At 44.3% G+C, this 18,738-nt stretch overlaps 1 protein-coding gene across 1 annotated transcript in view; it reads right to left on the bottom strand.

Annotated features, from left to right (window-relative positions):
- Positions 1 to 18,738, bottom strand: part of LOC144497541 (calcium-activated chloride channel regulator 1-like) — a 53,018-nt gene that overhangs the window by 9,395 nt on the left and 24,885 nt on the right. The window contains exons 7-11 of the mRNA XM_078218943.1: positions 18,154 to 18,378; positions 17,885 to 18,062; positions 2,822 to 2,928; positions 2,500 to 2,721; positions 18 to 279 (exon numbers count right to left, since the gene is read on the bottom strand). Coding sequence (XP_078075069.1) covers positions 18 to 279; positions 2,500 to 2,721; positions 2,822 to 2,928; positions 17,885 to 18,062; positions 18,154 to 18,378 — 994 coding nt within the window. The remainder of the gene's footprint in view (positions 1 to 17; positions 280 to 2,499; positions 2,722 to 2,821; positions 2,929 to 17,884; positions 18,063 to 18,153; positions 18,379 to 18,738) is intronic.

Here is an 18,738-nt window from a genome sequence, read left to right as displayed (position 1 = left end):
CACATTACGTTTCTTACCTAGGCCATCATCAGAAAGGCGCTGCTCAACTGGAGGGCCAGCGGGCCGTTCAATTATTGCAGTCACATTCACAAACAGGATGGGTAAAAATCCTTGACTGACTTCCGCATAAATTATCATTGGGCTGGTTGAATCCTTCCTGTTGATGTGTGCATTGACCCTTACTGGGGGAACTTTCTGATCTGCCGCTTGAGATGTTACTGTGATAGCTATAACCTGTTCTGTTCCAAGATTCTGGATATTGTACTTCCAAGGTCCAGTCTGGGAAACAAATGTTCATTTTTAATTGTAAGACAGATAGGAGCTCCATCCCTGTCTTGTTCAGGAACGCCTCCCTGGGCCTCTGAAAACGGAGGCTTTCCAGGATGTACACAGGCTAAAGGTATCAGTGGGTTTGTGATTGGGTGTGACTGAAACAAACTGCAGGGAGGAAATAGCACCAAGTGGCTACATAGGTGATGAGGCTGGTAAACTGAAAGAGAAAATGCTGGAAAATCTCAGCAGGTCTGGCAGCATCTGTAAGGAGAAAAAAGAGCTGACGTTTCGAGTCCAGATGACCCTTTGTCAAAGCTAAAAGGCATCGAAAGTGGGAGATATTTATACTGCAGGGGGAGGGAGTAAAAGATGTCATAGCCACAGAAATCAGGGGAAAAGTCTGCTCATGGCTGTCCACTGAGAGAATAAAGAGAGATGGCCAAATGGCAGAGAAGCTAAAATGAGAGGGTAAACTGTGACAGATGAAGATGTTGGGGGAGGGAGGAAATGGATGGGACAGAGGTAAAATTTACAAAAGGGGGAAAAAAGGTGAGGGAAGGGAGATAACCGGTAAACTGTTAACTTGGTCAACGTGAAAGTACAAAGTAAAATTGGATCAATCAATTAGTGTAAGAAAGGAAACCAATTTGAGAATGTCTGAGATATTTAGAATGAGGTCAATGGTCCTCCCTTGTGTCCTATGATCATTCTACCTGGGCACAAAGTTACCTGTCCCCATCGGGCGCATGCCGCACTCGCGTGCTGTTTCGGTTGGCGGGTGGCGCAGCTGCGCATGTGCAGCGCGCCTGCCGCCAGAGGGAGAGGACGATCTGCCATGGTTACCAGCCAGATGTGTAAGTGTCGCTCATGGGCAGGAGGCCACTCCGTTTTCCAGCATTCTCCATCTCGGACGCGAATGCCCCATCAGATTTTTCAGGGCACCCTCCGGGAACCCCACCGCGCCTATCTCCCAACACTGCCATCCTCCCGCCGCGGGGCTTCGACGTTCATCCCCGCTTGCCTATCCTGCGAGTCCCGGGGTGCAGGCAGGGCTGCAGCACCTCTTCTGGCCACTGTAGCGCTGTGCCTGGAGGACTTTCAGCCAAGTCAGATTAGCCAGTCAACACTCAATTGAGCAGGGCGGTCAGCACTGGTGCTTCGGAACGCCAGAGACCCGGGTTCGATTCTGGCCTTGGGGCGACTGTACTTGTGCAGGTTAGGTGGATTGGCCATGCTAAATTGCCCCTTAGTGTCAGGGGGATTAGCAGGGTAAGCGTGGGGTCAAAAGGTTAGGGACTGGGTGGGATTTTTGTCCTTGCAGGCTTGAATGGTCCTCCTTTTGCACTGCAGGGATTCTATGAAATGGCGGTGGGCTGTCATGTGCTGACTCTCAGAGCACTCACTGTCCTAAAAATTCTACCCTATGATTACATTCTGTATATTTTTGTTTCTATCCATTCGTGGAAACTGGGTGTCGCTGGCTGGCCAGCATTTATTGCCCATCCCTACTTGCCCTTGGAGGGTCAACCACATTGTTGTGGCTCTGGAGTCATATGTAGGCCAGACCAGGTAAGGATGGCAGACTTCCTTTCCTAAAAGATATTAGCGAACCAGGTAGCTTTTTCTGACAATCGACAATGGTTTCATAGTCATTTGTGGACTCTTAATTCCAGATATTTGTTTTTATTGATCAGTTGGATGTGAGCATCACTAGCTGGCCAGCATTTATTGCCCACCCGGGTTTCCCTTGGAGTACAGCTGAGAGTCAACCACATTGCTGTGGCTCTGGAGTCACATATAGGTAAGGATGGCAGATTTCCTTTCCTAAAGGACATTAGTGAACCAGACGGGTTTTCCCGACAATCGACTACAGTCATCCTACTGCCCTCAGTAAACTCTTAATTCCAGATTTTTTTTATGGCATGCAAATTCCACCATTTGCCGTGGTAGGATTCAAACCCGGGTTCCCAGAACATTAGTTAAGTTTCTGGATTGATAGTCTAGCGATAATACCACTAGGCCATTGGCTCCCCAATATTGTGTATTTAATTGACCAATGACCAACAACACGCTGAAGACTTTTCTATAGAATGGGATCTTTTCTTGAGGATGGATGGATGACAGTAGGATGACACTTAGGCAATACTACCAGAGGAAAAAAATGTTACATTGATAAGAAATAAACTGCAAAACATAAAGAATTGAAGGATGTAATTTGAGCCATACCTGGGCAGTGCCCTTAATCTTAAGACGGGCTGTATATACAGTTTGATCAATCCTAAAGTCAACCTTGTTGTAAATCTTTCCACTGGGGTCTTGTACAAACATGTCTGGTGTCTGGGTCCCCCATATAACAACAAAGAATGTGTTATTTCCAACAGTCTTATCGATAAAAACTGTCCCATTCAACCAATTGTCCCTAGCAATCCTTGTCCCAGAGCTTTCAAGCTGGAATCAAACAAATAGAATTATTGTATTTTTACCAGAAAGGACTTCACTTGATTGGCACAAGAATAATTAGAAAGTCATTATTTGCGGGTAATCCAACCTGAATGGCACGTTTGCTTGTGTCACCATTTCCTGATACTAATCCAGAGAAGGAATCAATTAATCCATTTGTATCCAGGTTATCAGTGGCTGCAAACTGTAAACCCCCTAAAAACCGAGAAAGAAAAATATATCAAAGACCGATAAAACCCGTGACCTATGTTAAAATGAAGGAGATAGTCATCGACTACAGAAAGCGTGGTGGAGGACATGCCCCTATCTATATCAATGGGGATGAAGTGGAAATGGTCGAGAACTTCAAGTTTCTAGGTGTCCAGACCACCAACAACCTGTCCTGGTCCCTCCACACCGACTTTATAGTTAAGAACTCTACTTTCTCAGGAGGCTAAGGAAATTTGACATGTCTACTACAACTCTCACTGATTTTTACAGATGCACCGTAGAAAGCATCCTTTCCGGATGCATCACAGCCTGGATGGCTCCTGCTCTGACCAAGACTGCAAGAAGCTACAAAGGGTCATGAACGTAGCCCAGTCCATCACGCAAACCAGCCTCCCATCTATTGACTCCGTCTACACTTCCCGCTTGCCTCAGAAAAATAGCCAGCATAATCAAGAACCCTAGGCATTCTCTTCCCCCTTCTTCCCTGGGAAAAAGATACAAAAGTCTGAGGTCACGTACCAACCGACTCAAGAACAGCTTCTTCCCTGCTGCCATCAGACTTGAATGGACCTATCTCGCATTAAGTTGATCTTTCTCTACACCCTAGCTTTGACTGTAACACTACATTGTGCACCCTCTCTTTTCCTTCTCTATCAATGGTATGCTTTGTATAGCGCACAAGAAATAGTACTTTTCACTGTATACCAATACATGCGACAATAATAAATCAAATCATATCACAACTTAGTTAAGAAAAAGGCGTCAAGGATTTCTGTAATGTGACAGAATCTGCCCAATGAAAGACAGCTGGGAATAAACTATTAAGCATTTTCGACCTGATTTTAATGCTGACCATCCAGCAGTAGAAACATGTGTAGGGTTTGGGTACTTTCACTATTTTGCCACTGTTCGCAATCTTAGGACATCTGGGTACTCAAGTCCAGAAATGTTCACATATTTAGGAACCTATGAACTGTTCAGTCCTTGGAATCAATTCCACCATGCAATGAGATTAAATTCCAATCTGATCCCTGAAAGAAATCTGATACAAAAAGTTGTTAATTGAACTACCATTTTATGCTTTTTATGAGCTAACTTAATACACAATAAGACTGATGGGGAGCAAACCCAAAAGCCCAGTGAATATGATGGGTGGGATTAAAGAGCATGAGGGGTGGCTGGGTTGAGAGTAAATGAACCACCACATTTGAAAAAAAAGAAATCAACATGCAATGTCACAGGAAATAGGTGATTAGTTGGTGAGTATTTTCTCTATTTGTCTAAACTAAGGCAAAAGAGCCGGAAAATGAGAAAACCTCAATCATGGAATGTATAATGATGAATCAAAAATTAATTTAGCATTAGAGGATTATTTGAATAGAAACCAGGGGAGTGGTACTAAATTGTGATGCTTATGTGGCTAGCTGGTACAAACATGAAGGGCCAAATGGCCTCCTTCTGCACCTTACAATTCTGTGAGCCTGATATCATAGAGCAAGTCTGGAGACTTTTTTTATTCATTCATGGGATGTGGGCGTCATTGGCTGGGCCAGCATTTATTACCCATCCCTAATTACCCTTCAACTGAGTGGCTTGCACAGCTATTTCAGAGGGCATTTAAGAGTCAACCACATTGCTTTGGGTCTGGAGTCACATGTAGGCTAGATAGGTAAGGATGGCACATTTCCTTCCCTTTCGGATTGATGAACCAGATCGGTTTTCACAATAGTTCATATTAGTAGTTTAAGCAAAGTATTAGTTGTTGCGTTTACAAGTCTACATAAACTCACCAATCACACATACAGGACTAGTAAACTATATGTGGGTTAGCATTTATTGCCCATCCCTAGTTGTCTTTGAGAAGGTGGTAATGAGCCGCCTTCCTAAACGACTGCAGTCCATGTACACCCACAATTCTGTTAGGGAGGGAGTTCCAGGATTCTGATCCTGCAACAGTGAAAGAATGACGATACATTTCCAAGTCAGGAATGTGAGTGGCTTGGAGGGAAGCATCCAGGTGGTGATGTTCCCATGTATCTGCTGCCTTGTCTAGATGGTCGTGTACATGGGTTTGGAAGATGCTGCCTGAGGAGTCTTGGTGACTTCCGAGTAAATGGTACACATTGCTGCCACTGCGCCGGTGATGGAAGGAGTGGATGTTTATGGAAGGGATTCAAATTAAGCAGGCTGCTTTGTCCTGTATGGTGTCAGTCTTCTTTAGTGTTGTTGGAGCTGCACTCATCCAGGCAAGTGGAGAGTGTTCCGTTACACTCCTAACTTGTGCCTTGTAGATGGTGGACGGGCTTTGGGGAGTCAGGAGGTAGTTACTCTTCAAGATTCTCAACCTCTTACCTGTTGTAGTCACAGTATTTATATGGCAGGTGCAGTTCAGTTTCTGGTCAATGGTAATCCCCAGAATGTTGATAGTGGGGGAATTCATCGATGGTAATGCTACTGAATATCATGGGGTGATGATTATCTTCTCTCTTGTTGGAGATGGTCATTGCTTTCTGTGGCATGAATGTTAGTTGCCACTTGTCAACCCATACTTGGGTATTGTCCAGGTCTTGCTGCACTTGGGCATGAACTGCTTCAGTATTTGAGGAGAACAGCCACAGCTGTTCTCTTTATATATTAACGATCTAGATGACGGGACTGGGAGCATTCTGGCCAAGTTTGCCGATGATACAAAGATAGGTGGAGGGGCAGGTAGTATTGAGGAGGTGGGGAGGCTGCAGAAAGATTTAGACAGTTTAGGAGAGTGGTCCAAGAAGTGGCTGATGAAATTCAACGTGGGCAAGTGCGAGGTCGTACACTTTGGAAAAAAGAATAGAGGCATGGACTATTTTCTAAACGGTGACAAAATTCATAATGCTAAAGTGCAAAGGGACTTGGGAGTCCTAGTCCAGGATTCTCTAAAGGTAAACTTGCAGGTTGAGTCCGTAATTAAGAAAGCAAATGTAATGTTGTCATTTATCTCAAGAGGCTTGGAATACAAAAGCAGGGATGTACTTCTGAGGCTTTATAAAGCACTGGTTAGGCCCCATTTGGAGTACTGTGAGCAATTTTGGGCCCCACACCTCAGGAAGGACATACTGGCACTGGAGCGGGTCCAGCGGAGATTCACACGGATGATCCCAGGAATGGTAGGCCTGACATACGATGAACGTCTGAGGATCGTGGGATTATATTCATTGGAGTTTAGGAGGTTGAGGGGAGATCTGATAGAAACTTACAAGATAATGAACGGCTTAGATAGGATGGACGTAGGGAAGTTGTTTCCATTAACAGGGGAGACTAGGACGCGGGGGCACAGCCTTAGAATAAAAGGGAGTCACTTTAGAACAGAGATGAGGAGAAATTTCTTCAGCCAGAGAGTGGTGGGTCTGTGGAATTCATTGCCACAGAGGGCTGTGGAGGCCGAGACGTTGAGCGTCTTCAAGACAGAAATTGATAAATTCTTGATTTCTCGAGGAATTAAGGGCTATGGGGAGAGAGCGGGTAAATGGAGTTGAAATCAACCATGATTGAATGGTGGAGTGGACTCGATGGGCCGAATGGCCTTACTTCCGCTCCTATGTCTTATGGTCTTATGGAGAGCACTACCCTGAGGAACTCCTGCAGTGATGCCCTGGAACTGAGATGATTGACTTCCAACCATTACAACTATCTTCCTTTGTGCCAGGTATGACTCTGACCAGTGGAGGATTTCCTCCTTGAATCCCATTGACTCCAGTTATGCTAGGATTCCTTGATGCCATTCTTGGTCAAATGCTGCTTTGATGTCAAGGGCATTCACTCTCACCTCTTGCATTCAGCTCTTTTATTCATGTTTGAACGAAGGCTTTAATGAGGTTAGGAGCTGAGTGCCCTGGCAGAATCCAAACTGAGCGCCAGTGAGCAGGTTATTGCTGAATAAGTGCGACCCAATAGCGCTGTTGATGATCCTTTCCATCACTTTACTGATAATCGAGAATAGACTGGTGGAGTGGTAATTGACCGGTTTATTTAAAGTAAAGTTTATTTATTAGTCATAAGTAAGGCTTACAATAATGCTGCAGTGAAGTTACTGTGAAATTCCCCGAGTCGCCACACTCCGACGCCTGTTCGGGTCAATGCACCGAATCAGCACGTCTTTCAGACTATGGGAGGGAACCGGAGCACCTGGAGGAAACCCACGCAGACACGGGGAGAACATGCAAACTCCACACAGACAGTGATTCAAGCCGGGAATTGAACCCAGGTCCCTGGCGCTATGAGGCAGCAGTGCTAACCACTGTGCCACCGTGCTGCCCTGTTTGTCCTGTTCCTTGTGTATAGGACATACCTGGGCAATTTCCACATTGAGGCAAGTTCTGGAGTACAAGTCTTCAGCACTATTGCCAGAATATTGCCAGGCTCCATAACCTTTGCAGTATCCTTTGCATCCATCATTATGAAGTGCTTTGAAAGGTTAGTCATGGCACGAATCAATTCCAGCCTCCCAGACTACCCTGGATCCACTACAGTTTGCCCACTGCCAAAACGGGTCCACAGCAGACGCCATTTCCCTTGCCCTGCACGCAACCCTAGAATACCTGGATAACAAGGACACCTATGTCAGACTCCTATTTATTGACCACAGCTCAGCCTTCAACACTTATTCCCACGAAACTCAACTCCAAACTCCATGGCTTAGGCCTCAGCACCTCCCTCTGTGACTGGATCCTGAACTTCCTAATTCATAGACCACAATCAGCAAGGATAGGCAACAACACCACCTCCACGATAATCCTCAACACCGGTGCCCCACAAGGCTGTGTTCTCAGACCCCTACTATACTCCTTGTACACCTGTGACTGCAGCCAAATTCCCCTCCAATTCGATTTTCAAGTTTGCTGACGACACCACTGTAGTGGGTCGGATCTCAAACAATGACGAGACAGAGTACAGGAATGAGATAGAGAATCTGGTGAACTGGTGTGGCAACAATAATCTCTCCCTCAATGTCAACAAAATGAAGGAGATTGTCATCGACTTCAGGAAGTCTAAAAGGAGAACATGTCCCTGTCTACATCAATGGGGACGAAGTAGAAAGGGTCGAGAGCTTCAGGTTTTTAGGGTCCAGGTCACCAACCAACTGTCCTGGTCCCCCCATGCCGACACTATAGTTAAGAAAGCCCACCAATGTCTCCTCTTTCTCAGAAGACTAAGGAAATTTGGCATGTCAGCTACGACTTTCACCAACTTTTATAGATGGACCATAGAAAGCATTCTTTCTGGTTGTATCACAGCTTGGTTTGGCTCCTGCTCTGCCCAAGATCGCAAGAACCTACAAAAGGTCGTGAATGTAGCCCAATCCATTATGCAAACCAGCCTCCCATCCATTGACTTTGTCAACACTTCCCGCTGCCTCGGCAAAGCAGCCAGCATAATTAAGGACCCCACGCACTCCGGACATTCTCTCTTCCATCTTCTTCCTTCGGGAAAAAGATACAAAAGTCTGAGGTCACGGACCAACCGACTCAAGAACAGCTTCTTCCTGCTGCTGTCAGACTTTTGAATGGACTTACCTTGCATTAAGTTGATCTTCCTCTACACCCTAGCTATGACTGTAACACTACATTCTGCATTCTCTCGTTTCCTTCTCTATGAATGGTATGCTTTGTATAGCGCGCAAGAAACAATACTTTTCACTGTATGTTAATACATGTGACAATAATACATCAAATCAAATCAAAAAATCCAAGCCTTTTGTCATTCCTTGATATCACATGGAGCAAATCGAATTGGCTGAAGGTTAACATCTGTGATGCTGGGGATCTCCACAGGAGGCTGAGATGTATCATCCACTTGGCACTTCTGGCTGAAGATTGGTGTGCCGCAGGGATCAGTGTTGGATCCATTGTTGTTTGTCATCTATATCAATGATCTGGATGATAATGTGGTAAATTGGATCAGCAAGTTTGCTGATGATACAAAGATTGGAGGTGTAGTGGACAGTGAGGAAGGTTTTCAAAGCTTGCAGAGGGATTTGGACCAACTAGAAAAATGGGCTGAAAAATGGCTAATGGAATTTAACGCAGACAAGTGTGAGATATTGCACATTGGAAGGACAAACCAAAGTAGAACGTACAGGGTAAATGGTAGGACTCTGAAGAGTGCAGTTGAACAGAGGGATCTGGGAATACAGGTACAGAATTCCCTAAAAGTGATGTCACAGGTGGATAGGGCCGTAAAGAGTGCCTTTGGTATAAGGCATTGGTGAGGCCGAATTTGGAGTATTGTGTACAGTTTTGGTCACCTAGTTACAGGAAGGATGTAAATAAGGTTGAAAGAGTGCAGAGAAGGTTCACAAGGATGTTGCCGGGACTTGAGAAGCTGAGTTACAGAGAGAGATTGAATAGGTTGGGACTTTATTCCCTGGAGCGTAGAAGATTGAGGGGAGATTTGATAGAGATTTTGATGGGTATAGATAGAGTGAATGCAAGCAGGCTTTTTCCGCTGAGGCTAGGGGAGAAAAAAACCAGAGGGCAAGGGTTAAGGGTGAAAGGAGAAAAGTTTAAAGGAAATATTAGGGGGGGCTTCTTCACGCAGAGAGTGGTGGGAGTGTGGAATGAGCTGCCGGATAAAGTGGTAAATGCGGGGTCACTTTTAACATTTAAGAAAAACTTGGACGGGTTCATGGATGAGAGGAGTGTGGAGGGATATGGTCCAAGTGCAGGTCAGTGGGACTAGGCAAAAAATGGTTCGGCACAAACAAGAAGGGCCAAAAGGCCTGTTTCTGAGCTGTAATTTTCTGTGGTTTCTATGGTTCTATTGTTGCAAATTCTTCAGCCTTATTTTTGCACAGATGTGCTGGGCTCCTCCATAATTGAGGATGGGGATATGTCTGGAGCCTCTTCCTCCAGTGAGTTGTTTGATTGTCCACCACCATTCACTGGATGTGGCAGGACTGCAGAACTTAGAACTGATCCATTGGTTGTGGAATTGCTTAGCTCCGTCTATTATTTGTTGCTTCTGCTGTATGGCATGCAAGTAGTCACGTGTTGTAGCTTCATCAGGTTGACACCTCATTTTTAGTGTGCATGTCGTTGCTCCTATCATGGCCTCCTGCACTCTACATTAAACTAGGGTTGGTCCCTTGGCTTGGTGGTAGTGGTAGAGTGGGAGATATGCCAGGCCATGATGATACAGATTGTGGTTGAATGCAATTCTGCTGCTGATTGCCCACAGTGCCTCATGGAAGCCCAGTCTTGAATTGCTAGATTTGTTCAAAGTTTAGCACAATGGAGGGTATCCTCAGTGCGAAAATGGCACTTTATCTCCACAGGACTGTGCAGTGGTCATTCCTACTGATACTGTCATGGACAGATTATCTTCAGCAGATAGGTTGGTGAGGGTAAGGTCAAGCATGTTTTTCCTCTGTTGGTCCCCTTATCACCTGCTGCAATCCCAATCTAGCCAGCCAGTCCTTTAGGACCCGCCCAACTCAGTCTGTGGTGCTACTACCAAGGCACTCTTGGTGATGGACATTGAAATCCCCCACCCAGAATGCATTCTGCACCCTTGCCACCCTCAGTGCTTCCTCCAAGTGTTCAACATGGAGGAGCACTGATTCATCAGCTGAGGGGGGACAGTGTGGTAATCAGCAGGAGGCTCATGTTTGGCCTAGTTTTTGTATTCTTCTGTGGGACATGGGCGTCACTGGCTGGCCAGCATTTATTGCCCATCCCTAATTGCCCTTAAACTGAGTGGCTTGCTCGGCCATTTCAGAGGGAAACCATGTTACAGCTATATAAAACCTTGGTTAGGCCGCATTTGTAGTAATGCGTGCGGTTCTGGTCACCACGCTACCAGAAGGACGTGGAAGCTTTGGAGAGAGTGCAAAGAAGGTTCACCAGGATGTTGCCTGGTCTCGAGGGTGTTGGCTATGAGGAGAGATTGAATAAATCAGGATTGTTTTCACTGGAAAGACAGAGGCTGAGGGGAGACCTGATTGAGGTCTACAAACTTATGAGAGACATAGGATGGATAGTCAGAGGTTTTTTCCCTGTGTGGAAGTGTCAATTACAAGGAGGCATAGGTTCAAGGTGAGGGGAAAAGTTTAAGGGAAATGTGCAGAGGAAGTTTTTCACGCAGAGAGTGGTGGGTGCCTGGAACGCGCTGCCAGAGGAGGTGGTGGATGCAGGCACATTAGCAACATTTAAGAGACATCTGGATCAATCTGGATTGATTTGGGTACATCAATAGGGAGGGAATAGAGGGATGTGGACTGAGTAAGGCCAGAAGGTTTTCTTTTGTTTAATTAGGGCATCTTGGTCGGCACAGACTTGGAAGGCTGAAAAACCTGTTCCTGTGCTGTACCTTTCTTTGTTCTTTGGCAGTTGAGAGTCAACCATATTGCTGTGGCCCTGGAGTCACATGTAGGCCAGACCAGGTAAGGATGGCAGATTTCCTTTCACAAGGGACATTAGTGAACCAGATAGGTTTTTCTGACAATCGACAATGGTTTCATGGTCACCAGTAGATTCTTAATTCCAGATATTTTTTATTGAATTCAAATTCCACCATCTGCCATGGTGGGATTCAAACCCGGGTCCCCAGAACATTAGCTGAGTTTTTGGATGAATAGTCTAGTGATAATACCACTTGGCCATGAGAACAACTCCCTCCTGTAAACCACTGTGCTGCCACCTCTGCTGATGATAGTGGTGTCTGGGATATTTATCTAAGGTTTACTTCCATGATAATGACTATGTCAGATTAGTACAAGTACAAGCCCCCAGATGTTGGTTTGTAGGGTCTAAAGGGCTGGGTTTGCCATTGTCATTTCTACTGCCATGGTTGATTCATCTGTTTTATTCCTTTTTGTTGTCTTTAGTGACTGGATACAACTGAGTGGCTTGCTAGGCTATTTCAGAATCAACCACATCAACCATATTGCTGTCACATGTTGGTCAGGTTTCCTTCCCTCAAGGACATGAATGAATCAAGGATATTAATGAATCGACAATTGTTTCATTTTTGATTCCAAATTTTTATAGAACTCAAAATCCACCATCTGTTGTGGTGGGATTTGGCTCACTGCATTACCACCTCCCTGTCAGATAATGTAGATGCTTAGAGGTGCAAACAGGATACTTGAGTCCTTCGTATTGGTGTTGACTAAAGAAGAGGTGATATAATGTCAGAAGGAATGCTGATGTTTGATGTAATGGATGAAGCGGAAATTGATGGAAAGGATATACAAGGGAGGTGAAGAGGTTGTCTGGCCTGGATGACCTGCATCCCAGATTGCTGAGGAAAACGAAAGTGGAGGTAACGGAAAGCTTGCCATTATATTCCAATCTTCCCTACAACTGCCAGGGAGAACAAATCTCAGCCAAATCTCCACTCATAGCAGCGGGAATGGAGAATCCCACCCGCAGTCAAAGTCAGAGAATTCTGGCCAGGATGTAAAGACAGGCCTAGGAACTACAAGCCACTTACTTCAACATCAGTGTTGGGTAAAATTTTCAGGAAAAATATTCAGGGGGAAAAAATAAGTGCTTTGAGAGGTTTGAGTTAATTAAGGAGAGCCAGCGATAGATTTGTAAAAGTCATATCACGTTTGACCAATCTAATTGAATTTTTTGCTGAAATGATAGACGATTCATGAAGAAAATGGAATTGATATTGTTGAAGTGGATTTTTAGAAAACATTTAACAAAGTACCACTTAAAAGGTTGGTAAACAAAATCATAACTCATGGAAAAGATAGGTCAGTATAAACTTGCATAAAAAATAGACTTAAGGACAGAAAACACAGTCATGGTAAATTATTGTTTTTCAGATTGGACGATGATAGACAATAGTGTCCCCCAAGAATCAGTGCTAGAACCACTGCTGTTTTGATGAATATCAATCACTAGGATACAGAATACAGAGTAAAATTTGCCAATGATAACTTGGAAGAGTGGCAAATGGTGAGGATAACACAAATATCGACAGGGCAGCCACGTGGTGCCACGTGCTAGCGCGAACAGGAATAAGAGGGTCGATCAGATGAATGTGTGGCTGGAGAAATGGTGCACCAGGGAGGGGTTTAGATTCTTGAGGCATTGGGAACGGTTCTGGGGAAGGTGGAAACCGTACAAGCCTGACGGATTCCACTCGGGCAGAGCTGGACCAGCGTTTGCTAATTCTATTGGGGAGGTTTTAAACTAATGTGGCAGGGGAATTGAAACCAAAAGGTAGGTTTAGATGTGTCAGATTAAGATCAGGAAACAGGAGGTAGAACATCTATTTATAGACAAGATAGAAGCAGGGAAGTTGTTTCCACTGGCAGGTGAAACTAGAACTAGGGGGCATGGCCTCAAAATAAGGGGGAGCAGATTTAGGACTGAGTTGAGGAGGAACTTCTTCACACAAAAGGTTGTGAATCTGTGGAATTCCCTGCCCAGTGAGGCAGTTGAGGCTACCTCATTGAATATTTTTAAGACAAGGATAGATAAATGTTTGAACAGTAAAGGAATTAAGGACTATAGTGAGTTCGTGATGTAGTCAGCGACTTGGAAAGACAAAAGCAACAAGCATTAAAAAGGGTCCAGCAAAGGAAATTGATGCAGTTGAACTATTTATACTTCAGTACATGGAGTATTACAAACAAGACAGATGAACTACGGGCACAGATAGACACATGGCAGCAGGATGTTTTTGCTGACAACCCATGGTTGTCTTGAAAAACAGTAAGGAGTCTAACAACACCAGGTTAAAGTCCAACAGGTTCATTTGCCACATCATGTCTTGAAAAATACAGGGTAAGATTCAATAGAAAAGTAAAGCTTATGATAGTCACAAAAGACTCAAATTTTCAGACAGCTTAGGGGAGTATAGAATGTACAGGGATCAAGTAAAAAAAGAAATAAGGAAATAAAAGAGCGAGCATGAAAAAATATTAGCAAGCAAGATTAAGGAAAACCCAAATACGTTTTACCAATATACAAAGAGCAAAAGGATGGTTAAGGAAAAGGTAGGACCTATCAGAGATGAAGAAAGGAACTTGTGTGAAGAAGATGTGGGAAGAGTTAATTTTTTTGTCTCCATATTCACAAAGGAAAGGGATGATGTGGATATAGTAATCCAAGAGGAGCAGCATAAAATATTGGATAAAATAATCATAATGAGGGAGGAGGTGTTAAGGGAGTTGGAATCCCTGAAAGTGGATCTGTTGCCAGGACAAAATGGATTGTTCCCTAGGATGTTGAAGGAGGTCACGGGGGAAAGATGCTTTGAGGATTATTTTCCAATCTTCATTAGACACAGGTGAGAGGACTGAAGGAATGCAAATGTGGTTCCATTGTTTAAAAAGAGTATGAAGGAAATGCCAAATAATTATAGGCCAGTTAGTCTCACATCGGTGGTGAGAAAATTGTTAGAATCAATCCTGAAAGATTGGATAAACTGTCACTTAGGCATGGACTCGTCGGGGATAGTCAGGATGATGTTTTAAGGGATGGCCATGCCTTACAAACTTGATTGAATTCATTGAGGAAGTGACGAGAAGGATCGATGAGGGTAGTGCAATGGTTGTGTACATGAATTTTAGTAAAGCATTTGGCAAGATTCCATATGGCAGACTGGTGAAAAAAGTAAAACAGGGTAATGTGGCTAATTGGATCTAAAGTTGGCTTAGTTACAGGAAACAAAGGATAATGGTTGATGGCTGCCTTGTGAATGGAAAGCTGTTTCAAGTGGTGTTCTGCAGGGCTTGGTGTTGGGACCCCTGCTGTTTGTTTTATAAATTAACGATTTGGACTTGAATGTGGGGGGCATGATTGGGGAATTTGCAGACAACACAAAAATTGGCCATGTAGTGGATGGTGTGGAGGATAGCTGTAAGCTCCAAAATGATATAGGTGGGTTCGTGGAGTGGGCAAAAAAGTGGCAGAAAGGGTTCAACTCTCCTAAGTGTGAGATAATGCATTTAGGGAGGTCAAACAGTGAAAGGAAATAAAGAATAAACAGGAATATAGTGAGAGGGGTAGATGAAGTGAGAGATCTTGACATGCATGTTCACAGGTCTTTAAAGATAGCAGTACAGGTAGATTAGGTTGTAAAGAAGGCATATGGAATGTTCTCTTTCATTGGCACAGGTATAGAATACAAAAATAGGAATACAATAATGGAACTGTATAAGACACTAGTGAGGCCACAGCTGGAACATTGTGTACAGTTGTGGTCACCACATTACAGGAAGGACATAATTGCTCTGGAGCGTGCAGAGAAGATTTACTAGAATTTAGCTATGTGGAGAGGTTGCGGTTGTTTTCCTTGGGCAGAGAAGGATGAGGGGTGACATGATTGAGGTATACATAATGGTGAGGGGTAGAGATAGAGTGGACAGGAGGAACCTGTTTTCCTTAGCAGAGAGTTTAAAAACAGGGTCATAGATTCAAGCTCTGGGGCAGAATGATTAGAAGGGAACATGAGGTAAAATGTTTTTACACAGAGGGTGGTGGATGTCTGGAATTTGCTGCCTAAGCTGATGGTGGAGGCAGGGATCCTAATTTTTTTTTTAAAGTACCCGGATCTGTAATTCTAAGTGTCCTAAGCTACAGGGCTATGGACAGTGTGCTGGAAGATGGATTAGAAGGGGCACCTGGGTGTCTTTGGGCCGGCATGGACACGATGGGCTGAATGACCCCTTCTGTGCTGTATCATTTCTTGGTCCAATGAATCTGAACTCTGGCTGCTTATTCTGAAAAGGACTCAAATATCATTCCAGAAAATCAAGCACAAAATTGGGGGACAAATTTGAAACATCAACGCTGGTCGCACGTTGGGAAGAGGTTCACCTTGATGGGGGAGGAAACATTCCCACACAAGGGGAGGGAGGAGGTGGGCGGGGAAGTGGAAGGTGGCACGATGGTTGGTCAGGGGGGAGGGGTGCCTGCAATGATTGTGGGGGAGGGGGCGGTGGCGATCAGTGCCGGTGATGATTTTGGAGGGGTGGGGCGGGGGGAGGAGGGCACAATGTTGGTGATGATCGAGTGAAAAGCCACAGATAACTTTGTGGTAGATGGGTAAGGGGGGTGGGGGGGATAGGAAATTGATATTTATTTCTGAGATTGCAATCACAGTGGAGCCTATTCCTGGCTCTAGGAGACCCACCCTACCAGAGTGACGGTAAAATCCACACCCACTTATTGTGGCAGTTGAAGAAACCAGATCTGCAGAGAAAAGTGGCCAGTGGAGCTAGAGGGTTTGACACCAGTTTTCTCATCGGAACTGACACTCTGCCAAATTCCCATAAGATTCCGCTCCAGAAAAGTTTGAACAGGCTCAGGCTATTTTCTACAGAAGAGCATATGACGTAGGAGCAGAAATAGGCCATTTGGCCCATCAAGTCTGCTCCGCCACTCAATGAGATCATGTTTGATTATGAAAGAATTTTAATTGAGGCTTTTTTTCAAGCAAAGAAAAGGATCTATTTGATGGGGAGACCAGAACTGAGGGCCAGAAAGATAAGGGAGTTCCAAATCAATCCCACAGGAATTTCAGAAGAAAAGTTGTGTTACTAAGAGACTGGTGAAAATGTGGAACTCTTTAAGGAAGTGAGAGAGAAGCATGGAGGAAAAAGGAGATATATTGATGGCGTTAAATAACCAAGGTTGGAGGAGGCTTAGCTGGAGTATAAATACTCCAAGGACCCATTGTGCTGGATAGCCCGTTCCTGTGCTCTAAATATTATGTAATACTATGCCACTAATCTTAGTGTAATCTGAACACTTTGACTTTTGGTTCTCCATTGTGTTACCTTTATGATGCTAATATCATACTATTATTCAGTCTTGTGTAACATTGCTTACGATAAACTAAAGAAACACTGGGTTTAATTTCCTCCTTGTTAACTGTTTGTGGCTAAAACGGGGCAGCACAAGGACTAAAAACAGGAAAACAATCCCAACAATTTCCTATCAGAGTTCTACCCAGTAATTGGAATGCAATCACCTGGAATTCCCTTCCACTATTTCAGTTGAGACATTAGCTAAATTATTTTATACAGGTCATTTAACCTTTAAGTGTGAGGTGATGCACTTTGGAAGAAGAAACAAGATGAGGGAGTATTTAATAAATGGCAGAACACTGGGTAGCTCAGAGGAACAGAGGGATCTTAGGGTAATTATTCACAGATCCCTGAAGTCGGAAGAGTATGTGAATAGGATAGTTAAGTGACATGGGACCCTTGCTTTCACCAGTCGTAAAAAGTATAAGAGCAAGGAGCTAATATTGGAGCTGTACAGAGTGTTGGTTTGGCCACAGCTGGAGTACTGTGTGCAATTCTGGTCACCCTACTATAAGAAGGATTCGATAGCACTAGAGGGGGAAAAGAGGAGGTTCACCAGATGTTGCTTGGGATGGAGCATTTGAGCTATAAGGAGAGACGATTGTTTTCTCTAGAAGAGAAAAGGACATGGTTGGGATGTATAAGATTATGAGGGGTATGGACAGGGTGAATAGCGAGCAACTGTTCCCCTTAGTTGAGGGATCAATCACAAGGGTCATAGTTTTAGGGTAAGGGACAAGAGATTCAGAGGAAATTTGAGAAAAAATATTTTTACTCAGAGGCTGGTGGGAATTTGGAATGCACGGCCTGGGAATGTAGTGGAGGCCGGAGACTTTACAACCTTTAAAAAATATTTGGATGAGCACTTGAAATATCAAGGTGGGCCAAAGGACCTTTCCTGCGCTGTATGCCTCTAAGACTCAGTGGCCGGAGCTCTACCACCTCGCCCGCCATCGGAAATCTCCATCAACCTCAGATGGGAATTTCTGGTCTCGCTCGAGCGAGGCCGTAAAACCCTGCCCAATGACTGTTCATGCTTCCACCACAATGAAAGGGGGAAAAATTTGAAACAAAGAAGCGCTCATGTTCGTCTCCTGATGCACAATAATCAGACCTTTCAGTGTTTGTTACCTGTCATATTTGACAGCTGTTCCAATTCTGCAGCCGCACTTGGTCCTAATGCTATAGTGTGGATAACTGTGCCACTCTGTTCAACCTCCGTGAAACACTTGCTTATTCCACTGTCCTCCCCATCAGTCAGCAGAACAATTTCATCACCGTGTGTGGCACCGTCATCGCCACGAAGCACCTGCAAAACAGTTGGTTGTTGTCACCACGGGAACAATGTAATAACTGTAAATAAGGTGTTATTTAAATTCGTTGTGCTTTTCAGATGTTACCTCAAACCCAGACCGAACACCAGCACAGATATTTGTTCCACCAGTAGCTGCTCTAGGTAACAGTTGGACAAGTTCATTCCTCACATCATCATTATCAATCACTTTCAAACGTGTTTGAACATTTGCAGTACTGCTAAAAGTGACAATTCCAACTTGTGACTGTGCTTCAATGATCTGCAGTAAGAATATCTCAGCTGCTTGGCCAAGTCTGTTAATACGATTCTCCTATTTAATAAAAAGAAGACAATGCGCTCAGTAATTCATTTGACTTATTTATACATTGCATTAAAAAAAAGTTAAATTTAGTTCCAATTTCCATTGAAGAATTCAGCTGTCGATAATTAATTTTTATTTCTGCAAGCAGACTGTTTGGGACCGATTGGTCATTGTTGTACCAGCTGCAGTCAGGCAAGTGGAGAGCATTCCATCACGCTCCTGATTTGTGTCTTGGAGATGCTGGATAGGGGAGGTAGTGATGGTGTAGTGGTATTGTCACACGGCTAGCAATCCCAATACCCAGGGTGATGTTCCGAGGACTTGGGCTCGAACCCCACCATGGCAAATGGTGAAATTTAAATTCCACAA

The sequence above is a fragment of the Mustelus asterias genome, chromosome 8 (assembly GCF_964213995.1).
Source record: "Mustelus asterias chromosome 8, sMusAst1.hap1.1, whole genome shotgun sequence".
In the NCBI taxonomy this organism is placed as follows: Eukaryota; Metazoa; Chordata; class Chondrichthyes; order Carcharhiniformes; family Triakidae; genus Mustelus; species Mustelus asterias.
Note: the sequence above shows the minus strand (reverse complement) of the source record. Positions and strands in the feature narration are given on the sequence as shown.